A 23,330-nucleotide genomic window follows, 5' to 3' on the forward strand; every position below is an offset into this window, starting at 1 on the left:
GCTTCATTTAATTTTTGAACATGCTCATTTTTTGGACAAAGAATTGCACGTTTAGATATATTTTTAATATTATCTATAGATATAGTATTTCCAAAGGTAGCTTCAATAATAGATCCATTACAAATCATTTCACAGGGGATTTCAATAATATCCATTCCTAAATGAAAACTGCTATGAAGTTTGCCATCTCCAAGTTTTACTAATTATTCACTATAAGCAGAATCCTCTGATCTCATATTTGTTTTAAGAGACAACTTTCTGAAACATCCCCACACATTACAGTACTTTAAACTCGTTTTCACTATGGCCGATTGCATAGCATGTGGCACAACACTGAGACATTGTCGAAAGTTCCCTCCGAGAAGGAGAACTTTCCCACCAAACACAACATTCAAATTCATAATTTCTCTCAGTAACCTGTTTATGGTGTTTATAGCATGACTGGATGCCATGGTGCATTCGTCAATAATGAGAAGTTTGTCCTTTTTAATGGTTTTAGCAACTTCACTCTTTATATTGAGTCTAGAAATGGAAGTTTCATTTAATGGAATTGGTAATTTAGATTGGGAATGAAAAGTTCTTCCACTGAGGAGTAAATTTGCAGCAATTCCTGTAGACACTGTGGGTAAAACAGTACCACCATGACCTCTAATATAATGTATTAAAACTTTATAAAGATATATGTTTCCACTATCACCTGGATCATCCAAGAAAAAGCATTTGGGGTGTACAGTTTGATCTTTGATGGCTGAAGTTATAGTCTGAAAGGCTTCCAACTGTTCATCATTCAGAGAATTTATCAAAACCTGTGCCCTTTGTTGCTCATACAATTGATCACATGTATTTGCATTCGTTAATGAAGGATAGTCCGGAAGTTTAAAATGTGAACATTTCATTCCATGCAATGTGAATTCCCGCCTCTGCTGTGGGGGCTGCCATCTTGTTACAGTGTGATGGTCAATTTGCATATTCCCTCTTTATTAGATAGGATATTTCAGAAAACATGTGCAAGCAGGAGAGGCCAGGTGTAGTACTAGTATATCCTAATAGCTATCATATTGGATAGTGTAGCTCTAACCCAAAGTGTGTCTTTGGGTAAAACTCTCAACTTCTCAGTGCTTCACTCTCCTTATCTATAAAGTGGGATGAAAAAATACCCACCTCAAAGGGTAAAGCTCTTCATACCCATCAGTGATTCCTGGGTCTGGAACAAGGACCTAAGCATAGTGCCAAATCACACAGCACCATAGGAGCCAGGACCTGAGTCAGGAACATCCATGGTGGCAATTTTCCAAGGTTAAGAAAGTGCAGGTTCCATCCCTGAGTTCAAGAGGTCAGGACTGTCTGTCCACTCCTCCTGGGTCAGAGGTGTATGATTTAACTGCCAGGGTCAGGTCCCTGGGTCTAGCAAGGGGTTTGCCTAAAATTGCAGGAAAGATGCTGCCTCATCTCCCCCCATCTCCTTTTAAAGGAAAGACACAGAGAGTGGTGGAAAGCCAGGTTGAGACCATGGCAGGTGCACATGCACATACTCAAACACATACCTGGCAAGTAGGGACCGAGCCTGCCAGAGGCTCAGAGTGATGATAGCGACGGACACCAGCCCCATGGACATCAACCAAACTGGACCAGGTCTCTGAACTTCTGGAGTTCAGGGTCTAAAGGGGGAAACAGAGACACTGAGACAGAGATAATGAGATAGACACATACACACACAGATTATCAGAGAGGATCCTAGAAACATCCTCCGAGTGAAGACAGAGCCAGAGAAATAAAGAGAACTGCTGGCACTGGTCAGAGCAATCAGAGATCCAAGGACCCAAATATGCCCCCAGCCAGGTCTCAGCCACTCTGTCTTTTTCCACCTACCCCTCCACCTCAGAGTCTCACCAGTTCTGTGTCCCTCCCCACTCCTCTGTCTCTCTCGTCATTCCCATCTGTAGCTGCTACAGAAAGGAGGGTGAAGGAAGAGGTCTGGAGATAGACACTGAGCACTGAGCACCCAAAGGCCCTACAAACACAGGGATGAGAAGGTGCACAAACACACAAGCACACACAAGGACACATACCACCAGCACCATGCAAAAGCAAATACCCCTTCACATATGAATCCATAGCACTACATGTAAGCCTGTGCACATGCAAAATATGTACATAAGCACATGCAGACTCATACACAAAACACACTCACACAGGTACATCAATACAAATACCCCTTCACATAAAAAATCATACTAGTGCACACAGATGCAAGCAGGCGTGCGCAGACATGCAAGCATAAACACACAAACAAGGCCACAACAAGTAGACAGTGCATACTCACCTGTACCCCCAAAATAAACACGTGAGCTCTCACGAGCACTCATGCTGACCTTTGTAACCACCACAGCGTCTCTGCCAACATCTGGGGAGCGGTTGCTGAGGTAGGGAGAAAGCAAGTTACTGGACAGGAAGTATGGGCCCTTTAGAACCTCTCTCAAGTTCACGCTCCTGGACAATGTCAGAGGGGAGGAGGGGAATGGATAAAGTTACATAACTGGGTGAGGAGGCAGGATCAGTATAAAAGGCCCATGTTGAGACTGCAGTGGGTTGGAAGGCAGTCAGATTGGGACTATGGAGCTCAGTGTCCTCCTCCTCCTTGCTCTCATCACAGGACTCTTGATTCTCCTGGCCAGGGGCCACCCAAAGACACATGGCCATCTTCCGCCAGGCCCCCGTCCTCTGCCCTTCTTCGGGAACCTTCTGCAGATGGACAGACGTGGCCTACTCAAATCCTTCCTGAGGGTGAGATGCAGATGGATGGGTTGGAGAGTGACTTCCCGTCTCCGTATTGGGGGATCATTTACTAGAAGGAGAAAGGCATCCTTCCAGGCTCAGGGGTGGGGAGTGTGAAGGTTGGTGAGGAAGAGGCAGGCAGCTGAAGCACAGTAGGTGGTGGTCAGATAGTCAGAGACGTCTTGTTCACTGGGAATTGTGTGCCACTATCTCTGGAGTGAGCAAGTGGGGATGAAGAGGTGTCTGGGTATGAGCCTGGGTGTAGCATTTCACATCTTTTTTCACCTTCTGTCAAGTTCCTGGGTACCTGCCCCCAGGATGAGAGAGAAAAGGGGGCAGTGTCATTAGTCGAATAGGTTTCTCCTCTGTCAACAAAAGAAAAGGAAAGACTGGTTCATATCAGCACTAGGACAATGGGAGGAGGAAGGGAGCAGGAGGCCAGGTACAGAGGGCTTATCAATAATGCACATTAATGTGCTATCCATAACAGCTGACGCTATGGAGGATTTACTGGGCTCTGCATGACTGTTTCCCAGGCATGACTTTGTGTCTTGTCACCTATTTAGTTATTAGTAATGTAATCTACCCCATGAACTCACCTCTCAATGGGAGAACAGGAGCACTGACAGTAACTTCCAGCTGCCTCCTGTCTTACAGTCCAGACTCCTGCTGCACCCCCCTGCTCCCAGCCCCCCCCCCCCCAGCACGGTGATCGCAAGCTTGGGCTTGTCATTACCTTTGCTTTTAACAGAGAGAGTTTTATCACATATGTGGAAGCCCCAAGTATGTGTGATTTGGTTCTCATTGTCTTCAATGTACCACAGGGTACCATGCTTTCCTATAAATTCCTGGACTCAGTTTCTTCATTCAGAATTAAGTGGCTGGGATTTGCCTATATTGTTGTGGGAACTCACCAGGTCTCACTTACAACAATCCTGTGGGCTAGGTGAGGTGCTAACCCCATCTTAGAGATAAGGACAGTGAGGCTTAGCTTGGGGAAGGCACTGTCCACAGCCACACGGCTGGGACTTCACAGAGGGGAAGCTTGGGTCTGGCAGGGAGGGTTCTCCTCTCCAGTGCCCTCAGAGACTGAAGTTTCCTAACAGTTTGGGAATCACTAAATTTTTTGAGAATCTCATTAAACCTTTATGCTCCCTCCTAATATCCACACACATCATTGCAAAAATTTGAGAGTTGCAGATCCCCAAAGCTCTTCTAGGGGTTCATGATCCTTGTGAGGAGAGAGAGAGAGAGAGAGAGAGAGAGAGAGAGAGAGAATGAGCTAGTGGGTGCCATGATGGGACGGGGTGGTGAAGGTGGCACTGCTCCTCCTCCATTCCCCTACATGTGCCCAAATCCTTCTGGACTCAGGCTTGAGCTCATGTTCCAGATTCAACTGTTACCCATTGAGTCTCAGTTTCCTCTTCTGTAAAATGCTAGTGAAAATAAAAATGTGTCCCTCTTAAAACTGTGAGGATGAGATGGGGTATTGCATAGAGTCTGGTGTATAGTAAATGCTCGTTAAATGGCAGTTCCTTTGATCCACTCATTCATTTATTCACTCATTAAATACTAGATTACTGGGCACCTTCTGTTTCCTGGGGAATAGTCTAGGTGTCGCATTGGACAGAGCATACAAGTAAGGAAATAAACAAATGAGGTAGACAAGAGTTATGATTTGAAACTACTTTAGATTGAGTTGTGAGGAAAAGACTCAATCCTGCTTGGTTTCTGGGCAGAGACACAGAAAGATGCAGGAAGAAGGCATCAGAGCGAGGCAGGTGCAAGAACCCTGAAAAATGAGCAAGTTCAGAATCTTGAGGGACAACATGGGGGGTGGGATCTGAGTGAGCAAAGGGACCATTGAGGGGAGATGCAGAGGGGTGATGAGGCCACTTCATGCAGGGCTATGTGGACCATGGTGGAGACTTCAGCTTTTATTCTCAGTGAGGTGGGAGCACTGGAGGATTTGGAGCAGGTCAGTGGCATTAATTTTCATTTTAATAGGATTACTCTGATGTCAGGGTAGGGAGAGATAGATGATGAAATGATTGTAGATGGGAAAAGAGTGGGAGTAGAGAGACCAGTGAGGAGGTTTTGCAGAGATCAGTGTGAGATTTTTCATAAAAATCACAAAAACTTAAACTTTTATGATTGTAAGTCAACTTTTAAAAAATATATATTTTTATTGATTTCAGAGAGGAAGGGAGAGGGGAAGAGAGATAGAAACATCAATGATGAGAGAGTCATTGATTGGCTGCCTCCTACATGCTTCCTACTGGAGATTAAGCTCACAACTTGAGCATGTACCCTTGACCAGAATCGAACCTGGGACCCTTCAGTCCGCAAGCCGACGCTCTATCCACTGAGCCAAACCGCTAGGGCTGTAAGTCAACTTTTTACTGTTTAACATCATCCTAAGAAGCGCACAAATTATAAGTGCTCAGCTCAGTGAATTTTCTACAATATATGTGCAGATCAGTAACAACATGGCCCATCCCCAGATACTCCACTTGCATCCCCATCCAGTCACTATCTTCTCACTATCCTGAGACCATAGGTTCATGTTATCTGTTTTTCAACTTCATGTAAATAGAATTTTCATGTATAAACTCTTTTGTGTCTAATTTTTCTCAGCATTATGCCTGTGTGCTTTATTCATGTTGTTGGGTATTGCAGTAGTATGTTCTTTTCACTGCTGTTTAGCATTCCATGGTATGGACACATATTGATGGTGATGGGGATTGTATTAATAAGGTTTCAGTCTCCTTGTCCTGTGTTTTGGTGAACACAAGCACACATTTTTGGGACACGTGCCTGAAATTAAGTTGATGAGTCACTGAGTAGACACGTGAACTATTAGCTTCAGTAAATACCACTGAGCAGTTTCCAAAGTGGCTGTACTAATGTTACGATTTTTTCAGATCTCGTGATCGCCACCAGAGGGCCATCCCTTTCTCTTCCTGTCTATCACAGGACTGGCTGTTCAGGGTATTTCTCTGGGGAAATTGTGAGGATGCAGACAGCAGGTTGAAGTGGGTCACAAAAGGATGATCCTTTAGCTGTGATGCCAGGGAAATCTGGCCAGACTTAAGGATATGGGCAGGGGTGATATTAGAGATATTTAACCACCTATACTACTCAGGGCACCAATCAATCACACAGTCCCTGGCTAGGTCATGGGTTACTCTTTTAGTTGCTGGATCCTGGGAAGGAGAAAGGCAGATTCAGATGGAGGGTTTTGGGGTGCCAGCTAATTACCAGTCTATATGTGTTGTAATGTTTTAACACTGTTGGTGTGGGTATACTTGGCAGCTCCGAGGCAAATATGGGGATGTCTTCACATTGTACCTGGGGCCAAGGCCTGTGGTCATACTATGTGGGACAGAGGCCATCCGGGAAGCCCTGGTGGACCAAGCTGAGGCCTTTTCTGGCCGGGGGAAAATTGCTGTTGTTGATCAAGTCTTTCAAGGATATGGTAAGGGCCTGAAAGGCACCAGGGGAAAGGGGGGACAGGGAATGGAGGATGGGGATTGCAGAAGGTGAATCTGGTAAGGCAGAATAGGGGTGAAGAGGGACCCAGAATCTCCTTCCAACTTCCTCTGCAACCCATGCCTGCCTTCACAGGTGTGGTATTTGCCAACGGGGAACGCTGGAAGGCTCTTCGGCGATTTTCTCTGGCCACCATGAGGGACTTCGGGATGGGCAAGCGGAGTGTGGAGGAGCGGATTCAGGAGGAGGCGCAGTGTCTGGTGGAGGAGCTTCAGAAATCCCAGGGTGAGCCTGGGGGATGGTAAGGAAAGACAGACGGTGTAATTGAGAGGATCAGGGTACACGGCAACAGAAAGACAGGGGTGTACGGGGGCAGAGAAAGAGAAGTAGAGATAAAGAAAGCAGAGCCAAATAGAACGTCAGTCAGAGGGACAGGGACACAGGAAGGTACACGGAGACCGATGGAGATGAGTAGGAGAGGGACACAGGGAACCAGAAGAGAGGTGGGATGTATACTAACTCAAACACACACACACACACACACACACACACACACACAATTTTTGTTGATTTAAGAGAGGAAGGGAGAGGGGGAGAGAGAGAGAGAGAGAGAGAGAGAGAGAGAGAGAGAGAGAGTGAGAAATGATGAGAGAGAGTCATTGATTGGCTGCCATCTGCATGCCCTCTACTGGGGATTGAGCCTAAAACCTGGTCATGTGCCCTGATCTGGAATTGAACCATGACCTCCTAGTTCATAGGTCAACACTCAATCACTGAGCCAACCAGCTGGGTCATATACTTAGATATTAGCATGCTATTTACTTGTGCTCAAGGAAACTGATTCATGGATTAATTGTATCTGTCAAAGGAAAAACAGTGCTTATATAAAGGAATGCAAAAAGACAAAAGGAAGAACTTCAGACATTGGAAAACAATGGACTGTTTTCCGTTTCTTAAGTCAACTGCTGACAAACTGGCAGTGAGGGCAGTGGGGTTTTCTGCTCTGCAGCTGGATGGGCTATCAGAGAAGCATTTCTGGTTGCTTTTAGATTCTCCCTAAAACTGATGTTTATAAGATATAAAGGTAACAGGGTCCTTTCTCAAGAGATTGCAAGATATAAGCGTAGAGGTTTGGAGGGAGAGGCAGAGGCAGAGACACAGGAACAATAAAGCAAAAGAGACAGAGGGACTAAGAGAAAGACAGGAGGAAGCAGACTGAGGCAGACAGAGAGACAGAGAAGGTGAAAGAGAAAGAGATGGAGGAACCAAGTCAAAGAGAGACACATAGAGACAGAGTGAGTGGAAGAGACCCCGTGAGGCAAAAAGGAAAAGGCAGAGAAAGTGAGAGAGACAGACAGGCTCAGTCAAGGGTCTGCAGAGGAACAAGAGAAGATGGACAAGTGAGACCCACAGAGAAGATGGCACCAACCAGATGACCTGACGATCTGTTGCTCGGGGGCTCACAGCCCACTCTCCCTTCCACAGGGCTAGCCTAGCATATGCAGACATCAGTTAACAAGTGTAGAACAATTTCCTGAAGACCAGAGGCCCCTAGAGGTGAACAAAGTAAGTAAGAGGAGAGACAGAAAGGGGCAGGGGGAACAGAGCTTTTATGCCATAATCAATAAAAAAAATGTACATGCAATTGATTGAACAACTGCATTGCACTCCCACTGGCCCTGGGACTTAATTGTACCTGGTCCCCCAGTCAGAACTGGGGCCTGAGAGGGGACCAACAACACACACAGCCTCTGTAGCTGGGCTGCCTGGGTCTGAATCCTGGCCCTAGTACTGAGTCGCTGGGTAATCCTGGTCAAATTACTTAACTTCTCTGTTTGCCCATCTATGAAATGGAGATAATAACATAACTATACCTTCCTTACAGGGTTGAGGTGAGAATTAAATAAAATAGCACTGGCAGGTGCTCAATGGTTAGAACATCGACCCTCATACTGAAGGGTCTCAGGTTCCATTTCTGGTCAAGTGCACATACCTCAGTTGCAGGGCATGTGTGGGAGGCAACCAGTCAATATGTCTCTCTCACATTGATGTTTCTATCTCTCCCTTTCCCTTTCACTCGCTCTCTCCACTCCATATAAAAATGAAGCCAATGGAAAAAATATCCTCAGGTGACAATAAAAAATAATAAAATAAAATAATAGACTAGGGCCTGGCATATCATATGGACTAATGAGTGGTAGCTGTTATTATTCCTATTTTCTTTATCATTACTGAGCAATGAAGGACAGTTACACAGAGATGGGGCAGCTGCCAAATGCTCCCCAGACATTTGAGTCTGTGTCCCTGGACCTGCCACTTCTTCCTCCTAGGAGCCCTCCAGGACCCCACCTTGATCTTCCACTCCATCACTGCCAACATCATCTGCTCCATTGTCTTTGGAAGACGCTTTGCCTACAGAGACCCTGATTTTCTGAAGCTTCTGGACATGTTCTACCAAACCTTCGCACTCATCAGCTCCTTCTCCAGCCAGGTCAGGGAGAGGGTGAGGGAGGGTGGGGAGGAGGTGGACATCCAGGAAAGGGAAAACGGGTGATCTGCTTTGGGGCCCCAGAAATGCAGCTTAAGGTTGGAAGATGTACAGGACAACAGGGAGAGACAGGGCCACAGACACCTGGAGGGAGAGAGAGATGGTGAGATAAGGCCTGAGAGACAAAGAGAAAGAAAGAGGAGTAATGGAGGAGGCAGAAACAGAGAGTCAGAGAATTAGAGGGAGAGAAAAGAGAGGAAAAGAGAGAAGAAGGAGGAAACAAGACAAAAAAGAGCAAAGGTAAAGAGATCCTGAGGGGCAGAGTTGACAAGAATGTGAGAGAGAGAGAGAAACAGGAGACAGAGATTCCCCTCTACCAGAGGTATTAGGGCCCAGGAGGGTTGTCTCTTCCTGTGACCCACTAGCTCAGCCTCAGGAGGACCTTACAGCACCCTTGTCTCCCACAGGTGTTTGAGCTCTACTCTGACTTCTTGAAGTACTTTCCTGGCACACACAGGCAAATCTACAGAAACATGCAGGAAGTCAAAGACTTCATTGACCAAAGTGTGGAGAAGCACAGGGAGACCCTGGACCCCAACGCCCCCCGGGACTTCATTGATACCTACCTGCTCCGCATGGACAAAGTGGGGTTTGAGAGGAGGGAGGGGAGGGGAGGGGAGGGAGGAAAAGATGGGGGGCAGTGAGAAGAAGGGAAGGGAATGAGGATGATGGAAGAACAGAGGATGCAAAGGGGATATTAGGAAAAGGTAAGAGGGATGAAAGAAGGAGAAACTAGGGAGGAGGCAGAGAGAGATGGATAAAGAGAGGGAGGGAAGAAGGGAGAGGAAGAGAAGAGTGAGCAACAGAGAGAGAGAGAGAGAGAGAGAGAGAGAGAGAGAGAGAGAGAGATCGGAGAAATACAGGACAAGGGACAAACAATAGGGCAATAGCTGAAAAGACCCACAGTGGCAGAAAGAGGCTGGGAGAGGAAGTGAGACAAGCACACCAAAGAGATGTTGAGATGGACTGAAACAGAGCCAGAGTGAAGAGAGACAGAGATAAGGATATATGGGTGGACATGTAGAGGACAAAGAAAAGTAAAATGGACCAGTTGGTGTGAGAGACCCAGAAATAGGTGGGGGGCGGGGGACCCTGATACATGCATGCAGCAAGGTTCCAGCCTCCCCTGATTCCAATGAACCCCACCTCTCGGGACCCAGGAGAAGTCCGACCCGAACAGCGAGTTCCACCACCAGAACCTCATCAACACCGTACTCTCTCTCTTCTTTGCGGGCACGGAGACCACCAGCACCACTCTCCGCTATGGATTCCTGCTAATGCTCAAATATCCCCACATCGCAGGTAGGCAGAGTGGGGACAGCCAATCTGGGTAGTCCTCCGATCCCTTTTTGGCCGCAGAAGCGGGGTAGGGGTCCTGCCTAAATGAGAGAGGCAGCATTTCCCTCTGAAATTAGGAACACTGCAGGTTTTAATGAACTGCCAACTAAGCCAGCCCTGTTGGATGGATGGATAAAGAATCTGTCAACCTGTTCTCCTGTTTTCACTGATCACTTAAAAATTCATTTATCCATCCACCCATCCATTCATCCATCCACCCACCCATCCATTCATCTGTCTGTGCTTTAATCCATTAATTGGTCTGTATACTTAGATTCTTTTATCTATGATTTACCCAAGAACATACACTTTCCTTCTTTATTTGGATTAATTCACCTATGTGTTGAACCTTTGAAACAATGGTTAATTGAATGAACTATGTGTCATGATTCATTGGCTCACTCATTCATTCATGCATGCATCTATCTGTTCTTCTATGAACTAGGTTTCATTTCTTAATCCTTCCATCAGTCTTTCAATTCATCCTTAACTCTTCTATCCATTTATTAATTACACAATCAATTCACTGATTCATCTTTCATTTATTCATCTGTCATCAAACCATCATCCATTTATCACTTTTTCTACTAATTTATTCATTCGCTTATTCCTCCATAAATCTAGCCATCCATTTATTCAGGTAATTTATTGGTTGATTAGGTTTATTTATTTATTTGTCTATTGGAATTATTCATCTATTGATTGATAAGTAAATACATGCAACCATTAAATAATGTTCTTCCGTCCATCAGTCTTTGTGCAGGGGGGGGAGGGTCCCTCAGCCCAGCCTGTGCCTTCTTGCAGTCCAGGAGCCCCTGGGGGATGTCCGACTGCCAAGGAGGCAGGAGAGGCTCCCGCCGCTGCTGCACTCGCCAGCCATGAGCCCAGCTTCTGGCTGAGGAGCACTCCCCTTATGGGAGCACACTGACCACCAGAGAAAGCTCCTACAATGAGCATCTGCCCCCTGGTGGTCATTGTGCATCATAGCGACCACTCATTCTGCCGTTTGGTCAATTTGTATATTAGCCTTTTATTATATAGGATTGGTTGATAGATATATTCATTTATTTACCCAATTATTCATGGGTTAATCTATTGATCTATTTCACTGTCATATTCCTGAGGACCTAGCACAATATGTGCCTCATTTACAATACACACAATAAATATTAGTTTATTTCCCACTCATCTTAGAGAAGAAATTTTGACAGGTGCAGAGCCTCAAGTTCTCAATCTGATATGTGATGTGTGAGTGTGCACACACATGTGCATGTGTGCTTCCCTGTGCATGTGGGGGAAAGAATCTATAACATTCATTAGATTTCAAAAAGTGAGAATTCTTCTAGCTTCCCCTTTGCCCCCCCACCCCAAGCTGATTGTTTTGAGGAATGTCAATGATTTAACCCTTTACTGTAAGTTTTTAAAAATTATTATTATTATTTTATTGATTTCAGAGAGGAAGGGAGAGGGAGAGATAGAAACATCGATGATGAGAGAGAACAATTGATTGGCTGCCTTCTGCACTATACACCCACTACTAGGGATCGAGCCCGCAACCCAGGCATGTGCCCTTGACAGGAATTAAACTAGGGACTCTTCAGTCCACAGGCCAATGCTCTATCCACAGAGCCAAATCAGCTAGGACCTATAAGTTTTTCCTGACTCATTGGCCCATAGAAAGCAGTGTCCCTACTGAAATGTCCATTATTATTATTATTATTATTATTAAATACACTTTTAGTGATTTCAGAGAGGAAGGGAGAGGGAGAGAGAGACAGAAACATCAATGATGAGAGAGAATCATTGATCGGCTGTCTCCTGCACACCCCTCACTGGGGATCGTGCCTGCAACCCGGCATATGCTCTAACTAGGAATTGAACTATAACCCCCTGGTTCATAGGTCAACTCTCAACCACTGAGCTATGCCAGCTGGGCTGAAATGCTCCTTTAAACAAGGTTCACTCTTCTATGCAGAGAAAGTCCACAAGGAGATTGATCAGGTGATTGGCTCACATCGCCCTCCAGCCCTTGATGACCGGGCCAAAATGCCATACACTGAAGCAGTCATCCACGAGATTCAGAGATTTGGAGACCTGATTCCTATGGGTGTGCCCCACGTGGTCATCAAAGACACTAAATTCCGAGGGTACATCATCCCAAAGGTGAGGCCAGCCAGGCAACCACATCTCTCCTGTGTGGGACCCTGGGTTCTCTGAATCTCCAAACTTGACCTCTTGTTTTATCACTAGGGCTTCTTGTTTCATGTTGTGTTTTCAGGGTTGGATGGTGAAGGGAATGACAATATTTTGTATCTTGTGATCATTCCTCAGGACACTGAAGTATATCCCATCCTGAACTCTGCTCTCTTTGACTCACGTTACTTTGACACACCAGACACCTTCAACCCTAACCACTTTCTGGATGCCAATGGGGCACTGAAGAAGAATGAAGCTTTTATGCCCTTCTCCCTAGGTAAGCTGGATCTGCACTCACTTCCCAGACACCAGAGTGCAGGTATCTTCACCTCCTTGAGACATCAAGGAGAGGCTTTAGTTTATTGAGCAGTTAGTACATGCCAGCTGCTTTACCTTCATTATCCCATCCCATATGCACTACAACACTAGGAGAGGCTTAAAAGGTGAGATCACGGCCCAGTGGCACGCGTTGGTATGCTGGACCTTGGGAAAGTATGTTAACCTCTCTGTATCTCGGTATAAGATATCTGTTGAGCAGTGTACTCTGAGCCCAGTGCTTTACTGGGGGCTGAAGATAATGCATCAGACAAGCCACGTAGACAGAGAAACATTATCTGTCAGGAATGTGAAGACAGAAAACAAAACAAAACAGCTAGCTGCCATGGGCAGAAAGAAATACAAACTTAACCAAAGAGGAGTTAGAGACAAATGTCTACTGAAGGGTCCAAAGGACAGCCTAAGGATGGAAGGACAGAGTGGGAGGGAGATAACAGGCTCTTCTAGAATGAGGTGAGTCATGGAGCCAGTTACAGGAGAGGAATCATGCCAGAGCCTTGCCCTGAAGATTTGCTTATGTGTCCTAACTTCTAGGTGTGCCAAAAAATGTGAACCCTTCCCCAGATACCTCCACACAGGCACAATGTCCAACAACTTGAAAGGTCTAGGAAATACCTAGAAACCCATGCTTGAAATGGCCTTTTCAAGGTGGTCAACTTGCAGATTAGGAACCAATGAATTAATGGATGAGACTCTTGGTGTCTGCCTGACCTTTCTGGATACCTTTGCCCTCATTTCTCTCCAAGCCAGTGGTTTATAACCTATTGTGAGGGGCGGGGGGCGCTGGTGTACACTTCTGAGAATTTGATGGAAGCCATACACCTACCTCACATACATAAATCCCATTCACAAGTTTATGTACAATATGGTTTTTTTCTTAAAACTGAGATAAGAAACAAAACAGAGATAAGAAAGGAAACAGAAACATACTCAAAGAAACAAAGAACAAACTGATGATTAACAGAGGCAAGGAGGCTTGGGGGACTGGGTGAAAAGGTTAAGGGAGTTAGAAGTACAAATTGGTAGTTACAGAATATTCACGGGAATGTAAATTACGGTTTATGGAATATAGTCAATAATATTGAAATACCTCTGTGTGGTGTCAGTTGTATAGTAGACTCATAGTGCTGTAGACCTGAAACTAATATAAAAGAATATTGAATGCCAACTGTAAATGAAAATAAATAAATAAATAAATAAAACAACCCAGAGATAGAAAATCACATGCAGTGCCAGACATTCACCCCACAGTCTCCACCACACATACCTGAAAAAACACACCAAGTACCATCTACATCTATAGGATCTTTAGTGTGAACCAGAAGCTCTTTGAATAATTCTTTCATTTTGTTAATCCTCACCTGAGGTTATTTTTTTCTATTGATTTTTAGAGAGAGTGCAAGGGAGTGGGGGAGGGAGGGAGAGGGAGAGAGAGACAGAAACATCAATGTGAAAGAGACACATTGATTGGTTGCCTCCTGAACATGCCCTGACTGCAACCCAGGTATATGCCCTTGACAAGGAATCAAATCCTGGACCCTTCAGTGTGCAGGCCAACACTCTAATCACTGAGCCACACCATCCAGTGCTCTTCTAAGAATTTTTACAAATATTAACAATTCTCCAAATGTTGTTGGAACTATGCCCACATCTACACATGTGGAGGTGCGCATGCACACACATACACACACCCAACCCAGTGATAGTCCTTAGACTCTGTGAGGTCAACTGAACCTTTGGAAATCTAACAGAAGCTACAATCTTCCCTGGAAAGATACACGTCAAAGATTTGCACCTGGTTTTAGAGGTTTGGGGACACCCTAACAGTCTACCCTGAATTGCAAGTGAAAGGCTAGCCCCATCCAAACCAGTTGCAATGGACACAGGTATCTGGACTTTGGACAAAGACTATGCATCCAGCCAGCAGGCAGCTGAGCATTGACCTATGAACCAGGAGGTCACGGTTCGATTCCTGGTCAGGCAAATGCCCAGGTTGTGGGCTTGATCCCCAGTAGGGGCTGTACAGGAGGCAGCTGATCAATGATTCTCTCTCATCATTGATGTTTCTATCTCTCTCTCCTCTCCCTTCTTCCTTCCTCTATTTGAAATCAATAAAAATATATTTTAAACACACACACACACACACGAATATGCATCCACTCCAGGCCCACATTGTTGATTTTCTGTGCCCACAGGGAAGCGCATTTGTCTTGGCGAAGGTATCGCTCGTGCAGAATTATTCCTCTTCTTCACCACCATCCTCCAGAATTTCTCCGTGGCCAGTCCCGTGGCCCCTGAGGACATTGACCTCACACCCCGGGAGTGTGGAGTGGGCAAGCTGCCCCCAGTGTACCAGATCCGATTCCTGTCTCGCTGAGGGGGTTGAAGGAAGGAGATCAAAGGATCCCAGGGTCATGAAGTATTCCCACCTCTGCAGGGATGTTGCCTGACTCTACCCATGTTCTGCATCTGAGAGATCTGCTACAAGCCAGTCTCCTTCTTCCTCCTTGGTTGCCACCTCCACGAGAATGTCCACTCTGCAGTCTGCCTCTTTCCATCATGCTGCAGCTCTTCTAAAGACTCAAGGAGGGGTTCTTCTTTCCTCTGTTAATAGAATTCCAGAAGTGGTGTATACATAGAAATTGGAGGCTGAAAGGGAAAACGCATCTGAGGCTCTCTCTGCAGTTCTGCCTCCTGGCCACTGCTTACCCTGAGTGACTTCTCCCTTCCTTAGAACAACCACAACCTCCATTTAACAATTCCTTGTGCTCCATGATCTGTACATACATGATCTTGCTTGAATACTACTCCTAATAGCCCCATGTGGTGGCTACAATGATCATGTCCATAGTACAGATGAGTACACAGAGGTGGGGCAATGGCATCAGTTGTCTGAGGTCACATGGTTAGTGAGTGCAGGTGCAAGATTCACATTCAGTCTCTGTCTCTAGAACTCAAACTCTCTATCAAAGCTCCTCCTATCCATATATTTTTAAATTAATCTGAAACTCAGAGACAAAAAAATCAACCATTTTTACTAGCATAAGTTAGTGCTTTCTGGATTTGCCTCTTCTGCATAATTCATATAATGAAATCACATAATATGTGGGCTTTTGTGAATGGCTTCTTTCACTTAGTATGATATTTTTGAGGTTCATCCACATTGTAGACTGTAGTTGTGCCCTGCTATTGTCCAGCTGTCTCCTCATTTTACTGCCTTTCCCTTTCCTTTTCAATATAAAAGGGCCTCCTCAGCCCAGGGCCTCCTGACCTGTGTGGTTATAAACTGGTGTCTTGGATTCTCCAATATACCTCTTCAAATGCACTGAGACTCAAATAAACATCTAAAACCTGACACCTCCAGGTAAGGTGGTGATCCATGCCACTTTATGTGTGACTCATTTATTTTCAGGGCACTAGGAATATTTCCAGAAGGTGAAAATTTCTACTTCACCTCAATGCCAGCTCCATGAAGGCAAACCTGTTGTCTTGTTCATCACTATTCTCTCAGCACAAAGAACCCTGTGTGGCATATGACAGGTGTTAAAAATATTTGCTCAGAAATGAATGAAGGAAGGAAGGAATGAATGGTTAGCTCAGACAATCCTCCAAAGTACCAACATGGAGCTAATTCCCCCCCTTCAGATCACATGTCCTCCAATCTCACTTTGTTCTGATGCCATGAACATGTCCCTGTCCCAGTGGCACAAGATGCTCCAATTTTGGACCTGCCAGCTATACTCATCCCTCAAATGCAATGCTCCCCTCTGATAAAAAGTGCTGAGAGCCACACTTGCAGTGCAAAAACCATGAAACAGCTTTCACCTGAATTTGAACCCAGACAGTTTGGACCCAGAGCTCAGACCTTATCACCTGTTCCACCAGCTGGCATACCACACTTCCTTGAGAGAGGTGCTCTTCATTCAAGGGCACTCCCCACCAAGGCACCTCAGGCCATCCATGGGAAGGAAGCTTTGGGATCCAATCAAGATGCTAGACTTCTTGGCCTCTGCAACACCTGCCATCTTTGGGTTCCCTGTTGCCTCTGGTGAGTTACAAGGAGTTCTGTCAAGGCTCTAGTGGATCAGGCTGAGGCTTTCTCTGGCCGAGGGCACATTGTTATTGTTGACCCCATCTTCCAGGGTATTGGTGAGTGGGGATGGTTGGGGACTGGGGAGAGGACAAGGGAATATTCTATGCAGCCTAAAACCTTCCCTTCATGCACCATCAATCAGGTGTGGTTCTCGCCAGTGGAAAGTCTTGGAAGACGCTTAGGCAATTCTCTCTAACCACCACGAGGGATTTTGGGATGGGGAAGCAGAGCATTGAGAAGCTAATTCAGAATGAGACTCAGCATCTGGTGGAGGAGCTGTGGAAATCCCAGGGTAAGCACTGGTCAGGACAGGGGATGAAGGCACTGACAGAGGTAGGTGAGATGGGGACACAGAGGGAGGAGGGAACACGACTGATGGAGAAGGATCCAGACACAGCCACAGAGAGATGCAGGAACAGGTTTAGAGACAGAGAAAGAGAAAAAGAATGAGAAAGACAAAGAAAAACAGACTGGGAAGGAGAGAGGGAGAGTAAGAGAAAGCAGAGGAGAGAGAGAAAACAAGCAAGAGAGAAAACCTGAGTATGCTGAGAAAGATCAATCTAGAATCAGACACTGCAAGGAAAAGCCCTAGAAAGAAAAAGGTAAAGATAGAAATTGAGTCTGGGACACTCAGCGTCAGTGAGGCCAAGGACAAGGAACACTGGAGGCACTGAAAAGGGAAATCATGGAGAAGGGGCTTGGTCTCAAAGGAGAGTCAGAGAGAAGACCAGAGACAGACATAGAAAGTCAGATGAAGAGACCAAGAAAAATAAGAGTCACAGAGGGAAAATTCTCAGAAAAAAATCTGAGATGTAGAGGCCAGTGAAAGACAGGCTAAACTAGAGAAATAGAAAATACACACACACACACACACACACACACACAACAACAAGAACAACAACAACAACAATCACACATACTAAGAGAGTACCAGCCAGGCCAGAGCCACCCAGAAGGGAACCACTCATGACAGATCTCTCATCCCCAGGGCCCTATCTGGATCCCAACTCCCTCTTTAACTCCATCATAGCCAACATCATCTGCTCCATTGTCTTTGTTTTTATATATAGAAAACTAGAGGCCTGGTGTACAAAAATTTGTGCACTCGGCGGGGAGGGGGGGGAGGAGGGGTCCCTCAGCCCGGCCTGTGCCCTCTTGCAGTCTGGGACCCCTCGGGAGATAATGACCTGCTGGCTTAGGCCTGCTCCCGGGTGGCAGAGGGCAGGCCCAATCCCTAGGTGCAGCCCCTGGTCGGGCTCAGAGCAGGGCCGATTGAGGAGTTGGGGCACCGCCCCATCATACACAGAGCAGGGAGATTGGGAGGTTGTGATGCCACCCTCAGTCACAATCAGTGTAGGGCTGATTGGGGGGTTGGGGCACCATCCCCTGTCACACTCAAGGCAGGGTCGATGGGGAGGTTGCGGCGCCACCCCCTGTCATGCACAGAGCAGGGCCAATCAGGGGGTTGGGGCACTGCCCCCTGTCACTCACAGAGCAGGGCCCATCAGGGGGGTTGGGGCTCTATACCCTGACATGCACAGAGCAGGACCAATCAGGGGGTTGGGGCACTGCCCCCATCACACAGAGCAGGGCCCATGAGGGGGTTGAGGCACCGCCCTCTATCACCCACAGAGCAAGGCTGATCTGGGGGTTGGGGCGCCGCCACTCTCACACTCAGGGCAGGACCGATGGGGAGGTTATGGCTCTATCCCGTCACACACAGAGCAGGGCCCGTGGGGGGGAGAGGGTTGGGGAGCTCCCCACTATCAGGCACAGAGCAGGGCTGCTCAGGGGGTTGGGGCACCTTCCCCTGTCACGAACAGAGCCGGATGGATAGGGAGGTTGTGGCCCCGCCCCCTGTCACACACAGAGCCGCAGGGCGATCAGGGGGTTTGGGAGATGCCCCCTGACATGCTCATCCCAGTGCCAGGAGGCCTCATGGCTCCGCTGATCTCAGGTTCGGGAGGCCTCGCAGCTCCGCTGATCCCGGTGCTGGGAGGCCTATTACCCTTTTACTATATAGGATAGAGGCCTTGTGCACAGGTGGGGGCCGGCTGGTTTCCCCTTGAAGGATGTTCTGGATCAGGGTGGGGGTCCCCACTGGGGTGCCTGGCCAGCTTGGGTGAGGGGATCGGAACGTTGTTCCTCCGTCACTGAGGCAAGCAAGCCTCATGTTAGTTTCAAGCTGCCTGGGTGCCGACTGCCATCTTGGCTGACAGTTAATTTGCATATCTTGCTGATTAGCCAATAAAAAAGGTAGCGGTCGTACGCCAATTACCATGTTTCTCTTTTATTAGTGTAGATCCTTACTGTTGATGCATGCATGAGTGCTTATCATCAAATCAGAGTGTGCAGTAAACTCCCCACCTCTCCAGCAGCTCCGTCGTTTTTGGAGAGCACTTTAATGACCAGGACCCTAGATTCTTACAGTTGCTAAATTTACTGAATGAAGTCTTCACCGTTATCAGCTCTTTGTACAGCCAGGTAAGGCCAAAGATTCCATGGTGGCCAGCAATTGAGGTGAGTGGACCTTGGCAAGGGATCCGATGCTTTTTGTCCTGAGCAGCAAAACAAGACTGCATCAGAAGTTGGTGTTCTGTGCACACACTTCATCCCCTGCACCCTGCCAGGTGAGGCACTGAGTCTGACTGGGGATAGCAATCAGGCCTTCTACAAGGGTAGACTCTGAAAGAGGAAATCTCGGCAACTATAAGAGTGACTGGGGAAGGGTATAGCTGTTCACATATCAGAGAGGTTATTGTCTCTTCAGCTGGGAGGCACATTCTGCAAGCCCACGGGGTGAAAGGTGCCCTTCAGATGCAGCTGTGTGTGCAGTCATAACTGCAACACCCACAGCACCAGCCTAGAGACTAGAACAGGTTCTGGCTTTCCTGTAGATGTTTGAATTCTTCTCTGGCATCTTGAAACACTTCCCTGGCACCCACACTCACTTGTCTAGTCTCATTCAAGAAGTGGAAGATTTTGTCACTGAGGTCATTGAGATGCCCTGGAAAACGCTGGACCCCAGTGCCCCAGAGGACTCATCGATTCCTTCCTACTCCTTATGGACAAGGCAAGGACTCTGCTGGATTGGGTGTGGGTGGGCAGGAAAGAGAGTGATGGACACACTACTGACACTGAGCTTGTGTGTTAAAGTATGATGTTTGTGTTTTTTAAATACTGTATTGAAATACTTCCCTAATATTTGTAATAAAGCCACTGCTCACCCAATTCTCTGCTCCCCACACCCCATTTTTTCTTGAGCCCCTCTAGATTCCCCTCCATGAATGCCTGTTAAGAGGTAGCAACTAAAGAATTAACACCTGGCCCAGCAAAGGACCTTTTTTAAAAAAAAATTTATTTTATTGTTTAAAGTATTACAAATAGTAGTACATATGTCTCCCCCCCTCCCCCATTGCAAAGGACCTTTAAGACTCTCCTCTCCCACCCTCATTTTGATCGGTTAGAGACCCATTTGTGTTTTTGTTTTTTTAAACTCACTTGAGGATATTTTTTCCATTGATTTTTTTTTTTTTTTTTTTTTTTTTAGAGAGAGAGTGGAGGGAAAGGAGAAGGGGGTGGGGAGAGGAACATTGATTGGTTGCCTCCTGCACTTGCCCTGACCAGGGCTGGGGATCAAGACTGCAATCGAAGTACATGCCCTGAACTGGAAATAGAACCTGAGACCCTTCGGTTCTTGGGCCGACACTCTAACCCCTGAGCCAGACTGACCAGGGACCCATTTGTGTTTTGATTGGTAAGAGGCCCATCTCCCTTTGTTGGTTCATAGACCTACGTTTGTTCTGATTGGTTTGAGGTCCATGTCAGTTCTGATTATTTGGAGGCAGATGTTCTTCTAATTGGTCTAATGCCAGATGGGTTATTAAACATTTTCAAATCACCCATATAATGATAGCTGCAAGGGCCAGTCAGGGAGCAAAGATACCCAAGAACAGAGAAGATAATAACAACAACAAAATATTAATCCCTCACATTTATTGAGCACTTACGTACATAATATCAAAACAACCCCAGATGATAAACTAAGGTTCATAGAGGTCAGATTCTTGCTCAAAGACACATAGTTAATAAATGGTAGGACCTGTGTTTGAACCCTGGTAGTCTAGCTCCAGAGCCAACCCTTCTTCCATATTGTTGGCCTTGAATAGAGAAAAAAAGAAAATAAGAATAGAAAAACTGGCATAGAGTAACATGGGGTTGGGCAAGTAGAATAGATCCAGAAACTGGAAATCTTTGCAAGGGGTGATGTTAAGAATTCTCCATCACTGCCCCAGGAGAGCTCTGACCCTGAGCGTGAGTTCCACCATAAGAGTCTTCTCACGGTGGTCCAGCTGTTCTTTGCTGGTACAGAGATCTCTAGCACCACCCTGTGCTGTGCCCTTCTACTTCTTCTTAAGAACCCTGATGTCTTAGGTAAGCTGGGCTTAGCATGGGAGGGTGCCAGGGTGGGTGAGTGTCTCTGTAGCCAAACTGGAAGTTGGTTAGGTGATGGGTGAAGATAGACAACTTCTGTTCTGAGATCAGTGTGAAAAATATAAAGTCTACCCCTGTAAGTATTTGCAACTTACACTAAAGCTTTGCTGCTGACAAAGCTCTTTGAAGTTGAGGAGGTACTTACAGTTTACAAAATATTTTTTATTTAATGAAGCACCGTATGTTTTAGAAGGAACTTTTTCCTTATGAAAGACTCTTTGCAAAAACACTTGGGTGATTATAAGGTGCTTTATGCTGATCCAGGCACAAAGCATAATCATTCACAGAGCATTTTTTTCTTTAATCAAATGTGTTATTTATTTATTATTTTATCCATTATCATTTACCCCCTCTTTCATCTCCACCCACCAGCCTGCCCCATCTGCTATCAACACACTGTTGTTCATGTCCATGAGTTCTCTCTTTTTCCCCCCCTTTTTTGCTTAATCGCTCCACCCTGCTAACACCACTACCACCAGAACTATCTGCCTGTTAGAGAGCATTTTTTAGTCTATGAAACACATGGCTTTTGACAGAAACACTTAGGTTGGCAGATGACAGTATGGAGAGAACTGTATACCTCCTCCCCAGCCTGTGAGCCTGGCTTAGACAACAGGCTTCGAGGGTGTCTATTTCTGTGTTCTATCCCTGTGGTGTTTCCTTTTTATGAGAAAAGACATAGAGACATACACAAAGGAAAGGATGACTATCTCTGAGAGGAAAGTATCAAAGAAACCAACCCCTAGTGTTTCCAAGTATAGATGCACATAGGGGTGGTAGTCATAATACCTAATGAGCCAGTGGGCACCACCCATCAGACTAGATTCTGACCTTTATGCTGGTATCTGGACTTGGAGGCCTTTGCTAAGCTATATGTGAAACTTTTAGTTGATAGATTATGGAAATGTCCAAAAAATCTCGAGGAAGGTGTGTCAGGGTGGTTGGTATCAGGAGGGCTTGGGAGAGTTATTCACCAAATGGGGCAGAATCATTTCAATATTTCAGTTCCCAACTGTAGAGCTACATAGTAGGTGAAGCTCCTTATCAATTGTGGTACCCTAATGATTCAGCCACTCCTTGTTGGTGGTCATTTAGGGCCCTTGGCTTTGACATCCTCTAGGGCACTACTGTGTACCCCACATCAACTCTGCCCTCCATGACTCACAGTACTTTGAGAAGCCAGACATCACCTACCCTGGCCACTTCCTGGATGTGGAGGGCAACTTTAGGAAATGGGAGGCCTTCATCGCTTTCTCCATGGGTAAGCCACGTCCTTCCCACCCTATAAGAACACTGTTCACCCTTTCTTCTGTGTGTGACTTGCTCCCTTTGTCCAACCCCAAACAGGGTGAACATTTTTGGAAAAGATTAGAATTCTGAAGAAAAGAGAAAGTAAGACTCCCAAGAGACAAAGATGGTCTGAAGGGGAAGGACACGGAGGAGGTTGATGGTGGAGAAAATTGGAGACTAAGTCAGTGATGGAGATCAAGTGGAAGACACAGACATACACAGGCACCCACATGAACACACAAAGAACAGACAAATAAATGATCCATTATTGAGTACCTGTTATGTGCCAAGAACTGGGAAAGGCATGTTCAGTTTTTCTTTCAAAATAAAATATCTTTATTGTTTTTTTCTAATCCTATCTAATAAAAGAGAAACATGGTAATTGGCGTACGACCACTACCCTTCCCATTGGCTAATCAGCGAGATATGCAAATTAACTGCCAGCCAAGATGGCGGCCGGAAGCCAGGCAGCTTGAAATTAACATGAGGCTTGCTTGCTTCAGTGATGGAGGACTCCAACTTCCCCACCTGCCTTGCCGGCCTCTCAGCTGCAACTCTAAGCAACTATGTTGCGAATAAAGAAGCTAAACAATACCCCAGAAACCTGCTTTACTCAGTGGAGCTTCAGCCAGCCGGACTGCAACATGGTATCAAATACAGAAGGTAAACAAAGGCCAGAAACCTGTTTTCAGCAGCCGAGTCCTCAGAGCTAAAGCTGACCCAGAATAAAAAAGAAAAAAAAAGAAAAAAAGGAGCGGTTGGGAGCTT

The 23,330-nt window shown here is 46.1% G+C and overlaps 2 protein-coding genes across 3 annotated transcripts in view; both read left to right on the forward strand.

Moving 5' to 3' along the window:
* Positions 1–2,537: 2,537 nt before the first annotated feature.
* Positions 2,538–15,546, forward strand: LOC102751643 (cytochrome P450 2B4). 2 transcript variants are annotated; one of them, XM_006771871.2, is made up of 9 exons: positions 2,572–2,784; positions 6,091–6,253; positions 6,403–6,552; positions 8,598–8,758; positions 9,223–9,399; positions 9,976–10,117; positions 12,129–12,316; positions 12,485–12,626; positions 14,881–15,546. In XM_006771871.2, the coding sequence occupies exons 1-9, from the start codon at positions 2,614–2,616 to the stop codon at positions 15,060–15,062; spliced, it is 1,476 nt and encodes a 491-aa protein (XP_006771934.1). In that variant the 5' UTR covers positions 2,572–2,613; the 3' UTR covers positions 15,063–15,546. The 2 variants fall into 2 exon arrangements, with proteins under 2 accessions (XP_015424697.1, XP_006771934.1); XM_015569211.1 differs by lacking the exons at positions 6,091–6,253; positions 6,403–6,552 and having other exon boundaries at positions 2,538–2,784.
* Positions 15,521–23,330, forward strand: part of LOC102754094 (cytochrome P450 2G1) — a 41,104-nt gene continuing 33,294 nt past the window's right edge. The window contains exons 1-2 of the mRNA XM_006771877.2: positions 15,521–15,555; positions 16,746–16,834. Coding sequence (XP_006771940.1) covers positions 15,521–15,555; positions 16,746–16,834 — 124 coding nt within the window. The remainder of the gene's footprint in view (positions 15,556–16,745; positions 16,835–23,330) is intronic.

Source organism: Myotis davidii, unplaced genomic scaffold (assembly GCF_000327345.1).
Source record: "Myotis davidii unplaced genomic scaffold, ASM32734v1 scaffold386, whole genome shotgun sequence".
In the NCBI taxonomy this organism is placed as follows: Eukaryota; Metazoa; Chordata; class Mammalia; order Chiroptera; family Vespertilionidae; genus Myotis; species Myotis davidii.